Source organism: Equus quagga, chromosome 4 (genome assembly GCF_021613505.1).
Source record: "Equus quagga isolate Etosha38 chromosome 4, UCLA_HA_Equagga_1.0, whole genome shotgun sequence".
NCBI classification, from domain to species: Eukaryota; Metazoa; Chordata; class Mammalia; order Perissodactyla; family Equidae; genus Equus; species Equus quagga.
The window spans coordinates 142,067,612-142,088,600 of record NC_060270.1 but is presented as its reverse complement, the minus strand read 5'-3'; the positions used below and the strand labels follow the sequence as shown (position 1 = coordinate 142,088,600).

Below are 20,989 nucleotides of genomic sequence, written 5' to 3'. Positions count from 1 at the left end.
CCAACGTCTAGGAACTACATGAGTACTCAGATACAACTTTGATTAGAAGGCAAACTACCAAAAACTGTTGAGAAAATTTCCAAAGTACCCTAAAAACTAAAATATGTCTTTTTTATTTTTAGTAACTGCTAGTCAAAGATAAGGGAGACCCTTAAAATAGACAACCTGCCTTCAGAAGCAAAACTTTATTCATAACCATCATTATTTCACAACAAATGAGATGTTACAGTAAATTGACCCTTTGTCTTCTTAAAGGATATTATTTAATCAGCAGGAAATTCAAAACTCCTTACTTTACATTTTCAAGTGTTAAAACAATATTAAGGCAAAACAAGCAAAGAAATATCATTATTTTGGAGGAAAACCTCTCAAATTTAATCTTGAGCCACTTAGTTATTTTTTTTTTCCTGTGCGGAGCACCTCATAATTTGGATATTAAAATAGCAATTAAGATCTGCAGTTGTTAATCTCAAGACTTCATTTTAACCATATATGAGTTTTTGCTTCTCTTAGGTTTTCCTTCTTTTTTTTCTGATGAGGAATATTGGCCCTGAGTGAACATCTGTTGCCAATCTTCCCCTTTTTACTTGAGGAAGATTAGCCCTGACCTAACATCTGTGCCAGTCTTCCTCTACTTTGTATGTGGGACGCTGCCACAGCATGGCTGGTGAGTGGAGTAGGTCCACACCTGGGATCCAAACTCATGAACCCAGACCACCAAAGTGGAGCATGTGGAGCTTTAACCACTCAGCCATGAGGCCAGCCCCAATTTCTCTTAAATTTTAACAAACAAACCATGTCCTTTTCTCCCCAGCCTGCTGAGTTAGTGTCTAGTCCAGTAATCCTTCTGGCACTGATAAGACATTTTTGGAATGTGAGCTGAATATCCTTTTTCTTAAATTTCTTGTGCCAAAGTAATTTCAATTATTTCATTCCAGAAGATAATGGTAAGTCTACATAATTAGTTTGTAATTTGTGTTGTTAAATGTAGCCAAGATAGTCATAAATTCCTTTCTGGCATTCTCATTACACAACCTAGAAATACAAATCAAAGATGTGTCATTTTATCTTAGAAATTCAAAAATCAAAATTTCTAGGATGAAATTATTGCTAAATCAGGACACTGACATCATAAAAAAGAAGCATAGCCGTTCTAAACGTGTGTGACTAACAATATGTTCTCTTATATTTCCGCCAAGGAACCTCTCAAGAATCTGGCCCAAGAACACTAACTGTGAGTTAAACGTGGAAAGTTTGTTACCAACAGGAGGATTACAGACTCGACCTTAACAATTTCCCCAATGAACAAGGAAGGAGAGAGAAGGAGGGATAAAGATGGAGAAGAGTTATACCAGGAAAATGGCGGAAAGAACGCCATGACAGGCACCACAGAAAGCCCTCAAACGCTTGATGTGGTTTAAGGAAAGCGACAGGGAGGCCTTACCCCAGCCCATCAAGGCGAAGCCCCACAGGTATTTGGTATCTGAAAAGAACGCCACGAAGATGAGACTATGCAGGTAGAGACCTTCCACCAAGATCCAAAAGTAGTTTGTAGCCAAGAAGTAAATAAACATCACAACGGCAATCTTGCACCCAACCTGTTACAAATAAACCGGAATCACATCACTTTAGAGCTGCTGATGCGCCTAGATGCCAGCATCAGACCACTGAAAAGCAGTTCTTCATTTATTTTTTATACTCTAATAAATCTCTTGCACATAGGAAGCCCTCAACTGCTGAAAGAGACCAGAACAAAGTTATTTTAACATAGCATTTTTAAGTCTATGGGTTTGATTGTATTTTTAAATATTTTTCCTTTAGAAGTTATAAAAAATAACTTTTCCTTAATTTTCCTTGCTTATAAAAATAATACATGATCATCAGAGAAAATTAGGAAAGTACAGAAAAGCATGAAGAAGAAATATTGTCCATCATTCTACCATGAATTTATTTTATTCTGGTCTTTTTTGTGCCCCAAAAGTTAATGGCTTAAAACAATAAACATTTAATACATCTATGATTGCTATCGATTGGCTGGGTGACTCGGCTGATCTGGGCCGGATCAGCTAATCTTGGCGAGGCTCACTCACAGAAGTCTACCCTCGACTGGCACACTGTCACTTCCACTTCTACTTCTTGGATAAAATAAGTCACAAAGCCAGTCCAGAATCAGAATCAGCAGGGACTCCAAAGTCACAGGCCAAAGGGCACAGATGCAGCCAGGGCATTAATTCATACCATCACGACAATCCAGCTACAGTACCTAACTTCCAGATATGTTGCTTCAAAGGTGATAATGCTTCTAATTGACGGAATTGTTGGGTGATCCTATTTAGTAAATAACATAGGGACATTTAACAGCAGAATCAAGCGGCATGGGATCTCACAATGGAACAAGTCTTTGAGTCCACAATAAAAGAACTAAATGTCATGGGCTTTCAAATCCCAACCTTCTGATTTTGCAAGTGGGCTTTTTACTTCTGCAAGTGGTGAGATGTGACAGCTGTCACGGGCCACACATCAAATGCCATTCCATTCTCGTGCTTTTTGAAGTTCCCATCCCAGAATGTCCTTGAGGAAAGAGCCCAAGTACTTTTAACAATCTAAGATGATGAGTGATTATGCGTGAGAGTGGAGGACAGAGCTGAGGTACTAAATATCAGCGTACAAATTGGTCACCTACTCCAGTTAGTTCAAAGATAAGATAAGACAAATTAACACATTTAGTGGACTGTAAAATTTTACTTATTTGTAATTTTATTCAAATCTATAATGAGAGAAAATGGTGAAAACGCTTACGTATTGTGATTTGTCCACAGAAGGTGCTTCCATGGAACTCCGTGGGCCGTCCCGCATTATCAGGGCCTGCAGCTCCTCTGCTCCCAGGCGAGCGTGGACCACGCTGTCCTTGACAAAGATGCTGGCAGCTCTCAGCATGAAAGACACGAACAAGTGCACATGGATGTAGTTCCTGGTACAATGCAATCGTCTACGGGGAGAAAATACTCAGTACTTAGATTTGGATAAAATTAGAAATGGGGAGAGAAAATACAAAAATGAGTCCAAACTTCTCCCAAAAAAAGAGGAAAACATAGTAAACTTTAACAAAGATAGAAACCCATTATCATATATTTCCAAGAGAAACAACTGGGATCAAAAACTAAAATGTAACTTTTCGAGAAATAATTTCAAATTTATCCTGATCTGCTACCATGTTTATCCAGATTTCACAGTGTTAGATTATGCTACTTTATACTATAGCATTATATTACGCTAGATACTAAAGTAATAGCTAATGGAGAACCACCTTGAAGAGGGATAAACATCATTAAAACTGAAATGCTCAGGGTGCTGGTCCGGAGGTCTAGTGGTTGAGTTTGTGCGCTCCACTTTGGAGGCTCAGAGTTCATGGGTTTGGACCCCAGGCGCAGACCTACACACTGCTCATCAAGCCATGCTGTGCTGTGGCAGCATCCCACATACAAAGTAGAGGAAGACCATCACAGGTCTTAGCTCAGCGACAATCTTCCTCAAGCAAAAAGAGGAAGATTGGCAACAGATGTTAGCTCAGGGCCAATCTTCCTCACAAAAAAATAAATAAATAAATAAACACACAAATGTGTGGAACACCAGACAGTATATTAAAGAGTGATCAGTTGAAGGAGAAAAACCAGGAAATAGGTATGAGAAGTTTCAAGGAAGAGGGGGTTATAAGATAATAGGAAACAAAATATAAAACTTTTTTTAGTTGCAGTTTCTGTTAGCTTCTAAATCCTCTATTTTAGTTTTCTGAATATGTCATCTACCTTCACCCCTCTTTTCCCACACATAATTTAGCACTAAACTCTTAAAATTATCAGCTTAATTAATATATCTCAAAATCTTCCATTTCTACCCCAAGCCCCAGTGCCACTGCCTGAAGCCAGGCCACACCCCTCGTCCAGGGTTACGCAGCCTCTGCTGAGGGGCTCCTGTCTGCTTCCCACCAGCTCTCACTCCACCTTGCGATGCAAGTGACATTCACATCACTCCTCTGCCGAAAATCCTTCACGGCTCCTCAGATGCCTTGTAATCCACAGGCCTCAAGACATTCCGCACCCTGCTTACCATTCCAGTCTCACCCACACCAAAATCCTGAATTCTAAGTATTCCACGCTTTCTCTTGACCTGAACTTAGGTTTGACCTCTCCCCCAGCCTCCTCTTTTGATTAAATCTTATTTGGACTCATGTGCCATTTGAGATTTCGCTCCATTGGGGAGGTCTTCCTGCCTCTCCCTCCGCTGTCCTCCCAAATCAGGACACCCCGCCCGAATCACAGCACTTCTCACACTGAACTGGTTTCTCAGCTCTTTGGACCACACACCAGCTGCAGCCATCATGAGCATTAGTAAACGTGCTACACACGTCATTCACTGCTTTATCTCCATACTGGTGTGCAAAATTTTGTGTTGATTTAGAGTAAGTTGAATTGAACTGGACAACATTTAAGTGGATAAAACATAAACCACAACAAAAGCAATAAATACTACTTCTTTATATATGATATCAGATAATTTGGGAGATTATTTAAAAAGAATTTCTGTCCAATGGCACCAAAATCATTGGGAAAAATGAAATAAATCTTTACGTCATGAATGAAAATCTTTGCAACTCATTCAATTCAGCTCTGCATCACTGCAAACAAAACACACTGCCATGCAGATCCCTTGGCTTCATGGTTTCATACTGCTTCAATGCTTTAAGTTTTTAAACGTCAACAAAAAATCCTTGAATTTCTCATGAAAAACAAATTGTCAAAGTCAAATAATGTAATAACACTGGACCAAATTCAGAAACTTGTATTTGGGAGAAGTCTTCCGGGGCACAGAGAGTGAGACCTCTGTGTCTTCAGTGGATCAGAAACAGCCCTGTCCCTTCTGGAGGAAGTGCGTGGACCCACTCACCTGAAGCAGCCAATGACGAGCACAGCCACCACCAGGGAGCCAAAGGAGACAGAGTACCCGACCGTGTACAGGATGGAGAGGCGCTCAAAGAACTCCCGCTGAAGGGGAGAGAGTCAAGAAAAGCAGTTTGAGGGGCCAGCCTGGTGGTGTAGTGGTTAAGTTCGCAAGCTCCTCTTCAGTGGCCCAGGTTCACAGGTTCAGATCCTGGGCTCAGACCTACATACTGCTCATCAAGCCGTGCTGTGGTGGGGTCCCACATGCAAAATGGAGGAAGATTGCCCCTATGTTAGCTCAGGGACAATCGTTCTCACCAAAAAAAAGGCAATTTGAACTAGTAATCTTATATAGATCAACTTAAAAATCATGCTTTCACCTGTTTAGAGATAGGTGATGTGTTATCACACATCCTTGACTTCCAGTCAAGGTTAAAGCTGTAATAACAATATTTGGCACCTCCTGCTGTGTGAGGCCAAATTAAATGCTGCAACATTTACTTCATGTATTTTTGTACTGCTCATTTTAGCTAACCGGAATTGTATATCTAGCATGATATTTGGAGTAAATAAAACACTTTACAGGAGTATTTTAAAAGGAAACTGGTAAAAAGCATATGTCATTTTTGGAATATTTCTAGTTTTCTTTAGCTTTTTTATTGAGCTGTAGTTTACATGAAATAAAATGACAAGTTTTAAGTGAGCAGTGTGATGCGTTTTAACAAACTGAGCTTGTTGTGATGCTGGCTGGTCGAAAACAACTCCCCACCCCCACCCCCAGGCAGCTGCTGCTCCCATCTGTCACCACGGAGCAGCTGCACCTGCTCGCACACTTCACACAATTCTTGACTGTTCTTAGACGTCTCAGAATTACACAGTATACACCCTTTTGGTCAAAATACTGTTTTTGATATTCACTGATATTGCTGCATGAATCAATAGTTCATTCCTCTTTAACTTTTTTTTATTTTAACATAATTATAGATTCACAAGAAGTGGAAAAAGTAGTAAGAACGATCCCATGCCCCCTTCACCCATTTCCTCCATTGGTTGCATCTTAGGCAATTATACTAAAATACCAAAGCCAGGAATTTGACATTGGTGCAGTTTCGGTGTTCATAGCTCCATGTCATTTTGCCACATATGTAAATTTTTGTAAACATCACTGCAGTCAAGAATCGGGGCTATTCCATCACCACAAAGATCTCCCCTGACCTCTCCCTTCACCGTCACACCTACCCTCCTCCTCCCCAGCATTCTAACCCTGGTAACCACTACTCTGTTTTCTATCTCTATAATTTCGTTACTTCATAAATGTTATATAAATGGAATCATCCAGTATGTGACCTTTTGAGATCTGCTTTTTTCACTCAGAGCAATGACCTCAATGTCCATTTGAGTTGTACATATTAAATTTTTTCTTTTTCATCTCTGAATAGTATTCCATGGTATGGATACAATCTGTGTACATCATCATATTTGAAAGGAGTTTCAAACCTGTAGATAGCACACATGTAGATGTAGATAGGTCATGAGTTTTAACAGATTCTTTCAATCTCTGTTAATTTGTATATTTAGACCATTTGTTTTTAATATAATATTGATATGTTGTTTTTCCTGCCATCCTGTGAATTACTTCAACCTTTTGTAGAATTTCATTTTGATGTATCTTTCTGCATAGTGCTCTTGGTGGTTTCTCTAGGTATTTCATTACGTAACTTAATGTGGAAACTTTCATCATTGAATTTTCACCTTTCTTCTTTTCTGGAAGCATCGAAGGCTACAAATCTTCCTTTAAGCTTTGCCTTAGCTGTTTTCCACAATTTTTTACATACTGAGTTTTCATATTTATTCACTTCAGATTTTTGCCATGGATCATACAATTTCCAACTACTTGTGTATTGTCTACATATTTTATTTTAATTGATTTTCAATTAATTCTTTTGTGATCAGAGAATATACTCTGCGTGATTTTAATCCTAAGATTTATTGAGACTTGTTTCACAGCCCAGCACGTGTTCCATCTTGACGAACATTCAGAGTGTACTTTAAAAGAACGTGAATTTGTGGTTATTGGGTATAGTATTCTACAGACATCATTTTAATCTAATTGTTTGACAGATATCCTCTGGAAGGTTTGTCTACTTGTTCTTTCAATTATTGAAGAATGGCATTTTAAAAGTTCCACTGTGATGAGATTTGACTTTATCTCCTTTTACCTCTGACAACTTTTGCTGTGTGTACTTTGAATCTCTTAAATGTATGCATATCTAGGATTGTTATTTCATCTTGGTAAATTGATTCTTTTTTTATTTTGAAATGTCACTCCATCTTTGGTAATACTCTTTGTCTTGAAGTCTACTTAGGCACACCAACTTTCTTACACTTAAAGTATGCACATCATATATCTTTTCCCACCCTTTTATATCAACATACCTTTTATTTTTACATTTATCTGTATCTTTATATTTACAGTACATTTCTTGAAGACAGCATGTAATTGAGTCATACTTTTATTACCAATTCTGACAATCTCTGCCTTTTAAGTGAAATGTTTAGTCCATTTACATCGAACACAATCATTGCTATCAGCAGGTTTAAATCTAACACATTGATATTTACATTCTATGTGTCCTATCTTTTCTATGTTCTTCTGTACTTACTTTGTTACCTTTTATTGGGAGAGAGGATCTATCAAGTATTTCTTAATATTTCACTTGTGCTATTTCTTAGCAGTTAACTATACAGACTTGATTATGCATCCTGAACTTATCAGAGCCTGTATTTAAATAATATTGAACTATTTCACAAACTTTACAATCATGTACCCAATTTTGCTCCCCCAGCCTTTGTCCCATTTAGATTTTCTTTTACACAATTTATAAACCCTAATAAGAGGCTATTATGTTTGCTTTAAGCAGTCAATAAACTTTTAAATCAATTAAATTATAGATATAAAGATAGATATAATTATAGCAATAAATACAGACACACGGTTTTGTTTGTTCTTCAGTCTGTCATTTTTATCCACAGGTGTACCTATCCTGGTGCTGCCCATTCCTTCCTGCCAGTCTGTGCTTCCAGCTGGCACGCTTCTCTCCTGTCTAGGGAATTTTCTTGAGCATTTCTTATGCTGCAGTACTGATGAAGATGAATTCTCTCAGACTTTTTCTGTCTGAAGAATATCATTATTCTGCTTTTATCTTAATCTAGATGATCACTTTAAAGATGTCACTCCATTGTATTCTGGCCTCTATTGTTTCCAAGTAAAAGTCGGCATCTTTTTTATGATTGTTCCCTGAATATAACCTGCCCTTTCCTCTCACTGCTTTGAAGATTCTCTTTATGCCTTGATTTACAGCCATTTGACTGTGATGTGTGTAAGTATGGTTCTTTTCCTTTAAGTTTTCATTTCTCTGCAGACTTTCCCACCTGTTTTTGGATAATGTGTAAAATAAAAAATGGAGGAGAAAAAAAAATTTCCTGAATTCCTATTAAACAAAAAGAAACACTATAAATACATCACATATTTCTTTTCATTCTATTTAGGCATCATTTCCTATTGTTTTGAGCACTGTATTCCAAATTTATATACAAGTTTATTACCTGATTTTTTTTCAGTTAACTGTAAACCAAGAGAATTTCACAAGGCCACAAACCCTTTACAAAATATACATATATATGAGCTTTTCATTGGAAATTTAAATTATTTGGACTATTCACTATAGTAATTAACATTTCAATGAACATTTTTTCCATTCAGTTTCCCCCATTCCAAATCCTTATGCTTGAATCTTAGAAGGAAAATTATAAGATTGAAGGATATGACCCCTCTGAAGTGTTTCTTAAGATATATTGCTAAATTGCTTTCCAAAAATTCATATAGTTTTTACACATGAGATATATTATATGGTAATTTCTACACCATGCTACTGTTTAAATACCCTACCTGAAGAATTTAATAACCTCGTGGCCCATCATACGAGTCCCTGTCCTTCTTTTATTAAAAGTAATTATCTCATTTTGTCAGGCCAATGATATGAAAATTATTTAAGAACAAAATAATATATGTTTAAAAAAATCTTAGTTAGTCTTATTTCCCCAATAAAGATGTGGCATTTATTGTAAAGGCACATTTTGTTTTCACTTTTTGTTCCTTATACAAATACTCTGATTATGACCATTACTAATTAATACCTCATAAATAAGTAATATCATTTTGCACTACGGTCTATCGAAACTTCAGGAGATATCCAGTTTTCTTACTAAAGGATATTTAGTTTTCTTAAGTTTCCTCAAATTATTGCTTGAAAGTTGTAAAAAATAGAAAACACTCTATATTTTTAGTTAGGTAGATAAAATTATTTACGCTAGCAAAACCCTTCAAATTTTTCAGTTAACTTTTAAGCCATTTTTATACTAAATAGTACAGATCTTGGGAATATTACCATCCTTAGTTATTTTGATTCTTGGACCACACAGTAATCATAAAGAACCACTATAAGATATTGGAGTTCAGTGTAAATAAAACTATGATTGTATTTAATGGTCATTTAAAGGTTGCAAAAGACTTGCATTTGCCATCATTTAATGTACAAAAAATTGATCGCAGAGTACAGTAAATGCTGTGAATGTTTATTTCTGTCAATGAAATCTAAATTATCTTGAAGCACTTTAATTAGCACATTGTGGGCCTAGTTCCATTGCAGAGCACCCATCAGTCTCCTCACATGGACCGATTTTATCCAAGAAGCTTGTCAGCGACAAAACCCACAACCGAAGGACTGTCAGCACTTACTAACGAGCTCATCAAAGTGGGAGTGCCTCGTCTTAGAAAAGAAGAAAGTTAAGAAAGGAAGCTCCGGGGGGCCACCCGGGTGGCACAGTGGTTAAGTTCACACATTCCACCTCGGTGGCCCAGGGTTCTCCGGTTTGGATCACAGACACGGATCTATGCACCGCTTGGCAAGCCTTGCTGAGGCAGCATCCCACATGCAAAGTAGAGGAAGATGGGACAGATGTTAGCTCAGGGCCAGTCTTCCTCAGCAAAAAGAGGAGGATTGGCAGTGGCTGTTAGCTCAGAGCTAATCTTCCTCAAAAAAGAAAAAGGAAAAAAGAATCACATAAAAACATTATTCTGCTTTCCCTCAGGGGTTCACAGATACAAAAATACCATTACCTTTCCGAGGCTGGTGTCTGGCTGCAGAAAGCGAAGGCAGTCTGAATAATTAGCCCATGTTTTATTTAAACTGTACATAAAATCCCATGTTCCATTCGCATTACAGTGTCGGACAGCAACTCCTGCAAAGACATGAAGAAAACCACTGAGACTGCTCAGGTGCCTCAGAGTCCATTACGAAATGAAAGTTCCAAATTAATCATCTCAAGAAAAATTCAATACCGTTGTGATTGAAGTCATAAATATAAGGAGGGCATGGGACGGCCGAGATTTTCCCCACTGTTCCTCTGGGCCAACAAATGAGTCCATCCCACTCTGGGAAACAATTTCCATCTGACAAGGAAAAAAAGTAAAACACAATAAACAAAAGTGCAGCTGGAACCAGAAAGTAAATGCATTCAAAATACAAAACGTCAGGTCACTGCAGGTGGCAAAATGTAAAGCAAATTGGTAGTTTGGGAAAGTAGAATGGGGTAAACATGATGCAAACATCCCCAAATTCATCTTCCTAGCATCATCAAAGGCCCACTAACAGGTACATTTGATTTGTGCAAATTAAAAATATTTTCGTGATTCTAATATATATGAGTTATAGCAGTTAGAGCAATTAATACAGAAGAAAATTGAAATGTGCTGTGAACAACTTCTGTAGGAAAGTTCTTCCAACTATCATAGTTGTAGCTACATTTTTACCCCGGATTTTTTTAAATTGCTGTTAAAAAATATGATGCATGAAACAAATTGAGCTTCACGGGTAAGCTCCAAGATTGGCGTTTACCTTTTTACCAATAATTTTAGTAATTTCTTTGGGTCTGACACTTGTCTCAGAGAAAATTCTCATAAGCTCTACTCTGCTGAGACCCATCCAGACCCACCCCTTCCCACACCTGCGCTGGACCGCCACCGTCCAGGCCCCATCTCCAGCCGCACCGCCACAGGCTCCAGCCCCGCTCCCCGACGCTATCCTTGCTCGCTTTTCACCTGTTCTTCACACAATAGCCCTCAACCCTCCCAAGACTTCCCATCGCACTCTGAGCAAAGGCCAAATCTACACAGTGTCCGAAGGCCCTGCAGGATCTGCTCTCTCTCCCGGCTTATCCCCGACCTCAGCTCCTGCCAAGGTCCTTCCTGCTCCTCCTTGAATTCAAGGCCATCCCCTGGAGAGCCCCAAGGCTTACTCCCTTATCTCCTACAGATTTCTACTAAACGTCAGCTTCTGAGTAAAATGTCCTCATTTAAAACTGCACCCCAAATACTCCCTATCCGTTTCCTGCAGTAGTTTTCACCTGAGCTCTCATCACTTTCCAGTATTGTGTTGTTCTATTATCATTTTCCTAAATCACAGGGTTTAAGGACCCTGAGAGTGGGGAGTTTTGTCTGTTTTGTTTCATGCATTAGCCACGTTCCTGGAACAGCACCTGACGCCTGACGGGGGCTTAACAAACATTCAGTCAACGTCCACACTGGGCTCTTCAGGACTCCTCCCCACGAGCTGTGCACTGAACTTCCAAGAAGAGAGCATCTCGGCCATGTCATGCCCCAAATTCCCAAAAAGAGACTTTTAATGAGTGCTGTATTCATTTTCTACTGTTACCAGAAAAATTACCACAAATTTAGTGGCTTCAAATAACCCAACTTTATTTTCTCATTATTTCTGTAGATCAGAAGTCCAATGAGCTCAGCGGGATCTCTGCTCACGGACTCACAAAGTGGAAATGAAGGGCTGGGCAGGCTGCACTGCTTCCTGAGGATCCGAGGTAGAATCGGTTTCCTTACTCATTCGAGTTATTGACAGAATTCAGTTTCTTGCAGTTGTAGGACTGAGGCCCCCATTTCCTTGCTGGCTGTCAGCTGAGGGCTGTTCCCAACTTACAGAAGCCACTTGCATTCCTCGGTTCATGGCCCCCTTCCTCCACCTTCAAAGTCAGCAAGGCAGTCGAGTCTTCTCACGTTTGGAGTCTCTTTCACTCTCCGTTTCTCAGACTCACTCTTCTGTCTTCCTCTTCCACTTTTAAGGGGGCCACGCGATTACATTGGGCTCATCCAGATAATCCAGGGTAATTCACCCTATTGTAAAGTCCATAAACTTAATACCAGCTGCAATGCCCTTTGCCATGTAATGTAACATACACAGGATAACACCAGATATTAGGGCATAGACATCTTCGGGGGGTCATTACTCTGCCATCACAAGTACCATCCAGTATAGCTCTCTCAATTTTTAGGTACCAATTGCACTAACTGTAGCAGAGGATTGCTGTTCTAGCTAATAATGTTCATGATTTCAAATTGTCTGTTCAGTTTTGAATAGTCAGCATAACAGAAGCACACACAAAGACCGCTCTCTACAGAAAAGAATTCAGCCAGAACCTGAAATTAACTTCCTAGTGTCCAGCACACCACATGGAGCGAGTACTTGATTTGCTTTGTGCATTGCTGAAGGAATAGGAAAGGAAAAGGTCTCTCCTCGCCCACACTGTCCTCAGAGAAGAAAACGTTTTCTTGGAAACAGCCTCACTTTGCTCGTAAAAGCCTGCACGTTATGCATCACAAGCAACCCAGGAACTCATGGCACCAGCTCCTGCTCCTGGTGCACAGCCTCACCGGCCTCTTCCCACCATTACCTGCTCTCTGTCTGTTTGTGGTCCTTCTTGTTCACACAGAGTGTAAGGAGTCTGCCTCTCATCAGTTTTCCCTCGACACTCCTCTGCATCTTGGTACCATTCCACGTGGCTTCCCATCCATTCACCTCGTCTCTAACAGTCACACACACCTATTCATCTGGACTGTCCAATCCTTGGCCAGGTATCAATTGTACCAGCTACACAAACTGGACCTCAGCACACGTTCCTGTGTTCCTGTAACTAGTTGTCCCTCTGAAACGTATGCTGCAACATCATGTGAGATTTTCTGGCAAGAGTTAGTCATGTGATGGAATAAGGTCTTCATACAAGTCTGAAATCCAGCGACCAGTTTATTCTATAATTATGTAGTTTTTAAACTGCTATATCAAAAAGTTTGCTGATTTTTTCCTCATGCTCTAAAAGGGACAGCTTTCTAGTTCTCTGCAAGATACCATCCCATACACCTACGCACACAGGCATACCCCCAAAACTCAGAAGATCAATACTCCCCCAAAATGATGTTTCTGTATATCACAATCATCTCTCCAGTGGTTCTTTGACAAAGATAATGATAAATATTCACAAAATGTTGAAAAGACTGGGCAAGCCATGCTCTCCACAGATAGTAGAGAGATCTTAATTAACATCTTGTCTTTGATCATCATCTCTCAACCTATGTGAGTAATTACTTGCATTATACAGCAAGAAACTAATTAATCGCCAAATGACTCACCAATCTCCCTTTATAAATTAACCCCACTAATTGCATTCCCTGTAACCTTCTGTGTGAGCCAGGGCTACCTAATCATTAGTGAGCTTGTCAGGATGTGATGCTCATAGGACAATCTACAATTTGGAGACTCAAACTCTGTCTCTTTTCAGTTCTACAGCTGCCCATAACACAACGTGACCACACATTTGTGAAGTGGAGCTGGGACCAATAATATTTTGGTTTTTGTTTTAAACATTTGAATAGTTCTATAGCCAGACATTTGCATTCACATTTCCTGTTCTTTCTTTCATAGTCATTAGGAAAAATTTTATTTTCTTTCTATTATAAATTTTTTTCAGAAATAAACATAGAATATTATATATCCATCATCAAAAACTGACAGCTGTTAATATTGTACCATATTTATTTCAACTAATATATTTTTGCTGCAGTATTTTAAAGTAAATTGCGAGCAGGATAACAGCTCACTCCTAAATATTTTGATATGCATTTCTCAATTTTAGAAGAATTTGAAAATAAAAAGGTCTTTAATTAGCTAGTGAATTAAAAACATCATTTCAGTTTTTTACACTCATAAAATGAAGACATTTTTAGTCAATTTACATATAATTAGACATTTTCATTGAAAGATAGACCAAAGTTTGACCAGATTTAATTCTATCCTATTTGTATGGAGAAAGATCTCAAAGAAAGTGTCTTTTCTCTTTGAATATGTTTCATCCACATGGTCCCCCTGATTCACACCCTCCTGTGATGTTCCACAAGTTTACACTCAGATCGATTACTCCTTTTCCGTGCAGCTCATGTGCTGTGTGACGGGTTCACACAGGCTCACCTACGCCCTTCCTGCTCCCTCTGCCTGGAAGGTCTTCCTTCTTCCTCCTCTACACATCTACTTCCTATCTCTTTAATTTTAGGCTGAGATCATTATTCCTCCAGGGAGTCTCCTCTAGTCCTTCCCTGATGAATAAAGACGCTTGTTCAGTGGTTCCACAGTTGTGATTCCTCTGTCGTTAAACTTACACACCCTCTGGAAGATGTCTCCCTGCCTCACCATATCATCATCTCCAAGGGGCAAGGGCAGAATCTGATTCATTTTTTCCAGTGTCTATTACAGAAGAAACACACCATGTGCACAGAATATTTGTTGAACTGTCAAAGGGACACTGAAGATGACAATGTTGGACTAGGTCATCTCTGAGATATCTTCCAGCTCAAAATTTCACGAGACTTCACAGAAAACAGTTCATTCAGCCCTCATAGACAATAATCCTTATAAATTCCTTTATGGCATTGTTGCTCCTTCAGTGTTCTTTAGAGGTAGCATGGATGATTCTCTTTTCTGACACTATTGATCTAGCCATTCAGAGAACTGCTTCCTAGTACAAGTGGCCTACAAGGGCTGGATTAATATAAAAACTATCTCTCTTAAAACATGGCTTAGCTGGCTATAAATTAAAGGAACAAATCTGAGGCCAGAAATTATTCCATAGGGTCAGCAAGCACTGAATTTGGGGCCCACATGAAGGCGTCTGCTGACCTGCTGGCTTAGAGCTTGGGTTTTGACGGTGTGCAGGTAACAAAAGATGAGCCTGAGGCCTGATGCTGTTGGGAAATTGGACTGAAACCTCCGTATAAGGTCAGGACATCCAGAAGATGACTCTCTTAGTGAGCAAACAAGAAACAAAAACATCCTTTAGAAAGAGGCTGGCTTGTTCTACTCTTGGCTCCATTTAGAGTTGGAGCAGGAACAGTGAAGAAAAAACTTCTTCTCTGCAAATTTCTAACCACAAGCTGACATTCCTGTGTGGTCCAGATTTAGTCTAAAGTGGACTTAGGTCACCAGTTCCTCCAGGCACCTTGCAGAAGTAAACACAAATTTTCTCTGGAGGAATGCACTTTGAGAACCTCATGAGTTCTTTATCATAACTCATGAGGCACACAAGAAATAAGCCACCATGTGAGGCAGTCAGCATTGACAAGCAAAGCCCATGGATATTAGAATTATAAATTGCAGAACATAAAATATGTTTAAGAAAAAAAATAAGAGATTGAAAGGATATTGAAGATACAAGAGTATCAAAATTGAATATGAAGATTTCAGGAAATGAAAAATAGAATGATCAAAATTAGCTTAATGGATGGATTAAACAGCCATTAGACAAAGCCGAACAAAAAATCAGCATTTTGGAAAACACATTTGAAGAAGTTAACCAAAACATCAGTGGAGAAACAAAGAAAAGGGAAATATATAAGATATGAAGACACAAAGGGTGGTGTGAGAAGATCCCACACTGGCAGATTTAAAGTTCCAAAAGGAGAGAGTAGGAGGACAGGGGAGAACAAGTTTTCAAAGACAAAATAGCAAAACATTCCCACCGTTGAATAAAGACACAGATTCTCAGACTCCAGAAATCAAATGAACCCAAACCTAGACACAGTGAAACCGCAGAACATCAAAGTCAAAGAGAAGTTCTTAAAAGGAGCCAGAGAGAAAAAACTAATCACCAACAGACCGAGAACTGATTTGTCAGCAATAACAATGGAAGCTGGGGGGAGAAATAAAATAATATCTTCAGAGGCTGAAAGCAAATAATTCTCAACCAAGGATCACACATCCAGAAAAAGTATCTTTCAAGATTGAGACCGAATTAAAGACCATTTCAGACAAACAAAAACGGAGACCATTCCCTCTTAGCAGTAAATAAATCCTTTAAAAAAGACATTTTTGGAAGAAGAAAAATTATAACATAAAATTAAGGTAAAACTAAAATCCCATATGACATTAGCATATAATTTAGAGGCAATTAAAGTATTTCAAACTGTATATATTATTTGTGAGGGGGAAGTTATTAAGTTTAAGCTTTTTAAAATTATATATGAAAAATGTTCTAGATTAGCACTAAAAGAAGTAAATATAATATGTATCTCCCAAACTAGTAGGAGGAACGAGGATAAAATAAGGAAAAAAGTTTAAATCAATTTAAAAGAAGCCAAAAGAAGGTAGTGGTGAGAGTGGAAGGGACATAGGAAGATCTGGTGAAAGAGAAGCTCACATAAGATAACAGAATCACATTCAAATATTGTGCATTAATAACCACAATTAATGTAATTGAGCTAAACTCTCTCATTAATAGACAAAGATTATCAGAACAGATAACAAGGAAAAGTCACATGTCTTGTTTACAAAAGATAACTCACAGAACATTGGCGTACAGAAACGTTTAATGAAAGAATGGGAAAAGATAAGCAGTTGTTTGATGGACCTAGGGTGTCAATGTTGCAAGAAGAAAAATTTCTGGCAATTGTTTGCACAACAATGTGAATAAGAACATCACTGAGCCATACACTTAAAAATGTTTAAGATGGTAAATTTAATGTTATGTGTATTTTACCACAATTGAAAAGAATTTTAAAGGATAGGAAAGATATGCAAGGCAAACACCAACCAAGGGAGAAAGAAACTAATGTTTATTAAATATTGTTATTTTAATATAATTTTATATTACATATATTCTTTATTATTTAATAAACAAAAATATACTAGAGATAGAGAGGGCTGCTTCATATCAATAAAAGGTTTAATTCACCAGGAAATATAACATTTCTAAATTTGTATATACTCAGTAACGTATTTTCAAAATATATGAAGCAAAAAATTCGCCATAATTGCCATTACTCATCATCTTGATGGGAGATTTCAAGGTACATCTTCCCAAGAAGATGGGAAATCATGGATACAGAGCACATGAACCACACAGTCAATAAGCTTAATCTAGTGGACACTATAAAACACGGTACCTAGAAAGTGGAGAACACACGTTCCTTTGAAGACCACAGGGGACCTTTGTCAAAATTGACCACAATATAAGCCATTGGTCTCAATACATTTTTAAAAATTAGTATCACACAGACCACATTCTCTGATCATAACCAAGTGAGAAATCAATCTTGAAATTTTTTTTTAATATTTGGAGACAAGAATGATGCAGACAACAAACTACATACTTTATTATGTGGCATAGTTTTAAGGACATTATCTGCTGCATTCCGACTGTTGGGAATTTAGGGAGCTTAGTAAATAGCACATTTTTAAAAAAAATTTCCTTGAATATATTCAAAACTATCAAGGCAAAGTATTTTCTTATATAAAACATTTTACTTTCCCCACTACGCCAAAGAAATCCAATAAATAGCTTTACTCAAGAGACTCAGTGAGGGGCCAGCCCCATGGCTGAGTGCTTAAGCTCCTGCGCTCGGCTTTGGTGGCCCGAGGTTCACAGGTTCAGATCCTGGGGACAGCCCTACCTACCACTCATCAAGCCATGCTGTGGCGTCATCCCACACAGAAGAACTAGAATGACCCACAACTAGGATAGACAGCTGTGCACTGGGGCTTCCGGGAGAAAAAAAAGAGGAAGATTGGCAACAGATGTTAGCTCAGGGCCAATCTTCCTCACCAAAAATCACATCTTTAAAAACAAATAAATAAATAAAAATTAAATCTAAAAAAAATAAAGCAGATTTTCTTTTTAAAAGAAAAAAAAGGTGTCTCCATGAGAACCGCGATGGCCACAGGCCCCTGTGCAGCTGCAGGGTGGAGGCACCCGGAGCACCCCACCCCCTCCACAAGCTCGCCTGTAGTTTTGTGGGTTTGTTTGTGTAGTTTCCCACTTAAATTTGGAACTAATTGATAAACTACATAAGGAGTCAGGTAGACGAGATAAAATGCTCATTTTATCAGGAATACAGTTTTGGAGAGCATGGCTCAGGCATGTAAGAGTGGGCTTGCTTGTCCGCTCCTCTGAACTTTACGCACGACCTGAAAGTGCCGGCAGTGCCCACAGGGACAGAGCTCGCGGGACGGCCGGCGTGCACCCGTGTGCGTGCTCTCCGCGGGCAGGCAGGTCCCAGGAGAGGCCTGAGGACAGCTCCTGTGCACAGGCCGGGCCGCTGCCCCCAAACTCAGCCAGGCAAGTCCTCTCCACAGGGAGGGGCCGGCGGGTTAGAGAGCTGAGGAGCCTTGTTCCGCCCCCTCCCCATGGAGGGGCAGAGACTCGGGAGAGCTCCCTAATGCCGCATACGGGGGAAAGCTGCAGGCTTTGCGGGGAGCTGGGGGGCGGGTAAACAGGCTTCTCGGCGTCTTTACCTCCTTCCTGGAGCTGAGCGGTGATGTTGAGTTCACACTGCACCTTAGCTCTCAGCACAAGGACGATCTGCTCCTCTATGGTGACCGTGCCGTCAGAATTCAGCTGAGAATCGAACACAACACAGACAGAGACAAACGTCCCCATTATGTTGTTTTTAAGCCGTGATACAAATTTTCATTATTTTACCTTCTAACATAATTGAAAATAAAAGTTTCTATATCGAGCTATCTGAAATAGTCCTTTATCTGAATCAAAATTCAAAATCCATCACTGTATAAGATTTTAGAATAATCTTACTTTTACCTGATTTGCCTAAAGAAAAACATCTCATACCAGAATTTTTTAATATAATTAGGTAATTATATCAGATATAAGATAATTGGAAAAATGACAAAGATTAAAAATTTCCTAGAATGTTATGAAGACAATATTTTATTAATTGTCTTGCAATATGTCAATTATGGCAAATAGAAAGAGAATGGCCTAGAAGACTAAATTTAGCACTCCTGAGAAATCACCAGTGAAACCTTGGGCAAGTCACTCAATGTCTATGGGCTTTGATTTACTCACCTAGGAAATAAACAGGATACTCCAAATGGTCTCTACTTACATCTTTCCTCCTTTTTCCAACTTTATTGAGATATTATTGATGTGTAATATACATATGTTTAGGGTGTACAATGTGATGCCCTGATACATATATATGCTGTGAAATGACCACCACAATAAGGTTAGTTAACACCTCCATTCCCTCACATAATTATCATTCTTTGTGTGTGGTGATAACATTTAAGATGTTCTCTCTTAACAACTCTCAAGTATATAATATAGTATCGCTAATTATAGTCGCCAGGCTGTTCATTAGATCTCCGGAATTTATTCATCTTATAGCAGGAAGTTCTTGCCCTTTGACCAACATCTCCCCATGTCACCCACCCTAACCTCTGACAAACACCATTCTACTCTCTATTTCTATGAATTCAGCTTTTTTAGATTCCATATATAAGTGAGAACATACAGTACTTGTCTTTGTCTGTCTGACATTTCACTTAGCATAATTCCCTCAAGTTCTATCCATGTTGTTGCAAAGGGTAGAATTTCCTTCTTTCTATGGCTGAATAATATTCCATTGTATATCTATACCATCTTTTCTTTATCCATTCATCCATCAATAGACGCTTAGGTTTTTTTCCATGTTTGGCTTATGTAAATAATGCTGCAATGAACATGGAGGTGCAGATGTCTCTTCCAGTTAGTGATTTAATTTCCTTCAGATATATGCCCAGCAGTGGAATTCCTGGATCATATGGTAGTTCTATTTTTAATTTTTTGAGGAACCTCCATACTGTTTTCCATAGTAGCTGCACCAATTTGCATCCCCACCAACAGTGCACAAGGGTTTCCCTTTTCTCCATATCCTTGTCAACTCTTGTTATCTCTTGTCTTTTTGATGATGGCCATTCTAACAGGTGGGAGGTGATACCTCATTGTGGCTTTGATTTGCATTTCCCTGTTGATTAGTGGTGTTGAGCATCTTTTCACATATCTATCAGCCATTTGTATGTCTTCTTTGGAAAAATGTCTATTCAAGTCCTTTCCCATTTTTTAATCAGAATGTTTGGGTTTTTTGCTATTGAGTTTTATGGGTTCCTTATATATTTTGGATATTAACCTCTTATCAGATATATGATTTGCAAGTATTTTCTCCCATTCAATAGGTCACCTTTTCATTTTGTTGATGATTTCTTTTTCTGTGCAGAAGTCTTTTAGCTTGATGTGGTCCCACTTGTTTATTTTTGCTTTTGTTCCTTGCATTTTTGGTGTCATATCCAAAAAATCACTGCCAAGATCAATGTCAGGAGCTTTTTCTCTATGTTTTCTCCTAGTAGTCTTACAGCTTTGAGTCTTGTATTTAAGTCTTCGATCCATTTTGAGCTAACTTTTGTGAGTGGTATAAGATAGGGGTCCAATTTCATTGTTTTGTATGTGAATATCCAGTTTTCCTGACACCATTTATTGAAAAGACTGTCTTTTCCCCAGCGAGTATTCTTGGCTCCCTTGTCAAGTATTAGTTGACTATGCACGTATGGGTTTATTTCTGGGTACTGGATTCTGTCCCATTAGTCTGTATGTCCGTTTTTATGCCAGTGCCAACTGTTTGGATTACTATAGCTTTGTGAGATAGTTTGAAATCAGGAAGTGTGATGCCTCCAAGTTTGTTCTTTCTCAGGATTGCTTTGACTATTTGGGATCTTTTGTGATTCCACACAAATTTTAGGACTTTTTTTTCTCTTTCTGTGAAAAAATGCCATTGGAATTTTGATAGGGATTGCACTGAAGCTAGATTTCTTTGAGTGGCATGGACA

The 20,989-nt window shown here is 38.7% G+C and overlaps 1 protein-coding gene across 1 annotated transcript in view; it reads right to left on the bottom strand.

Moving 5' to 3' along the window:
• PTH2R (parathyroid hormone 2 receptor) overlaps positions 1-10,404 on the bottom strand; it is a 40,123-nt gene extending 29,719 nt beyond the window's left edge. The window contains exons 1-5 of the mRNA XM_046659790.1: positions 10,339-10,404; positions 10,117-10,238; positions 4,945-5,042; positions 2,800-2,989; positions 1,445-1,598 (exon numbers count right to left, since the gene is read on the bottom strand). Of these exons, the coding sequence (XP_046515746.1) occupies positions 1,445-1,598; positions 2,800-2,989; positions 4,945-5,042; positions 10,117-10,194 (520 nt within the window). The 5' untranslated portion in view covers positions 10,195-10,238; positions 10,339-10,404. The remainder of the gene's footprint in view (positions 1-1,444; positions 1,599-2,799; positions 2,990-4,944; positions 5,043-10,116; positions 10,239-10,338) is intronic.
• Positions 10,405-20,989: the final 10,585 nt, after the last annotated feature.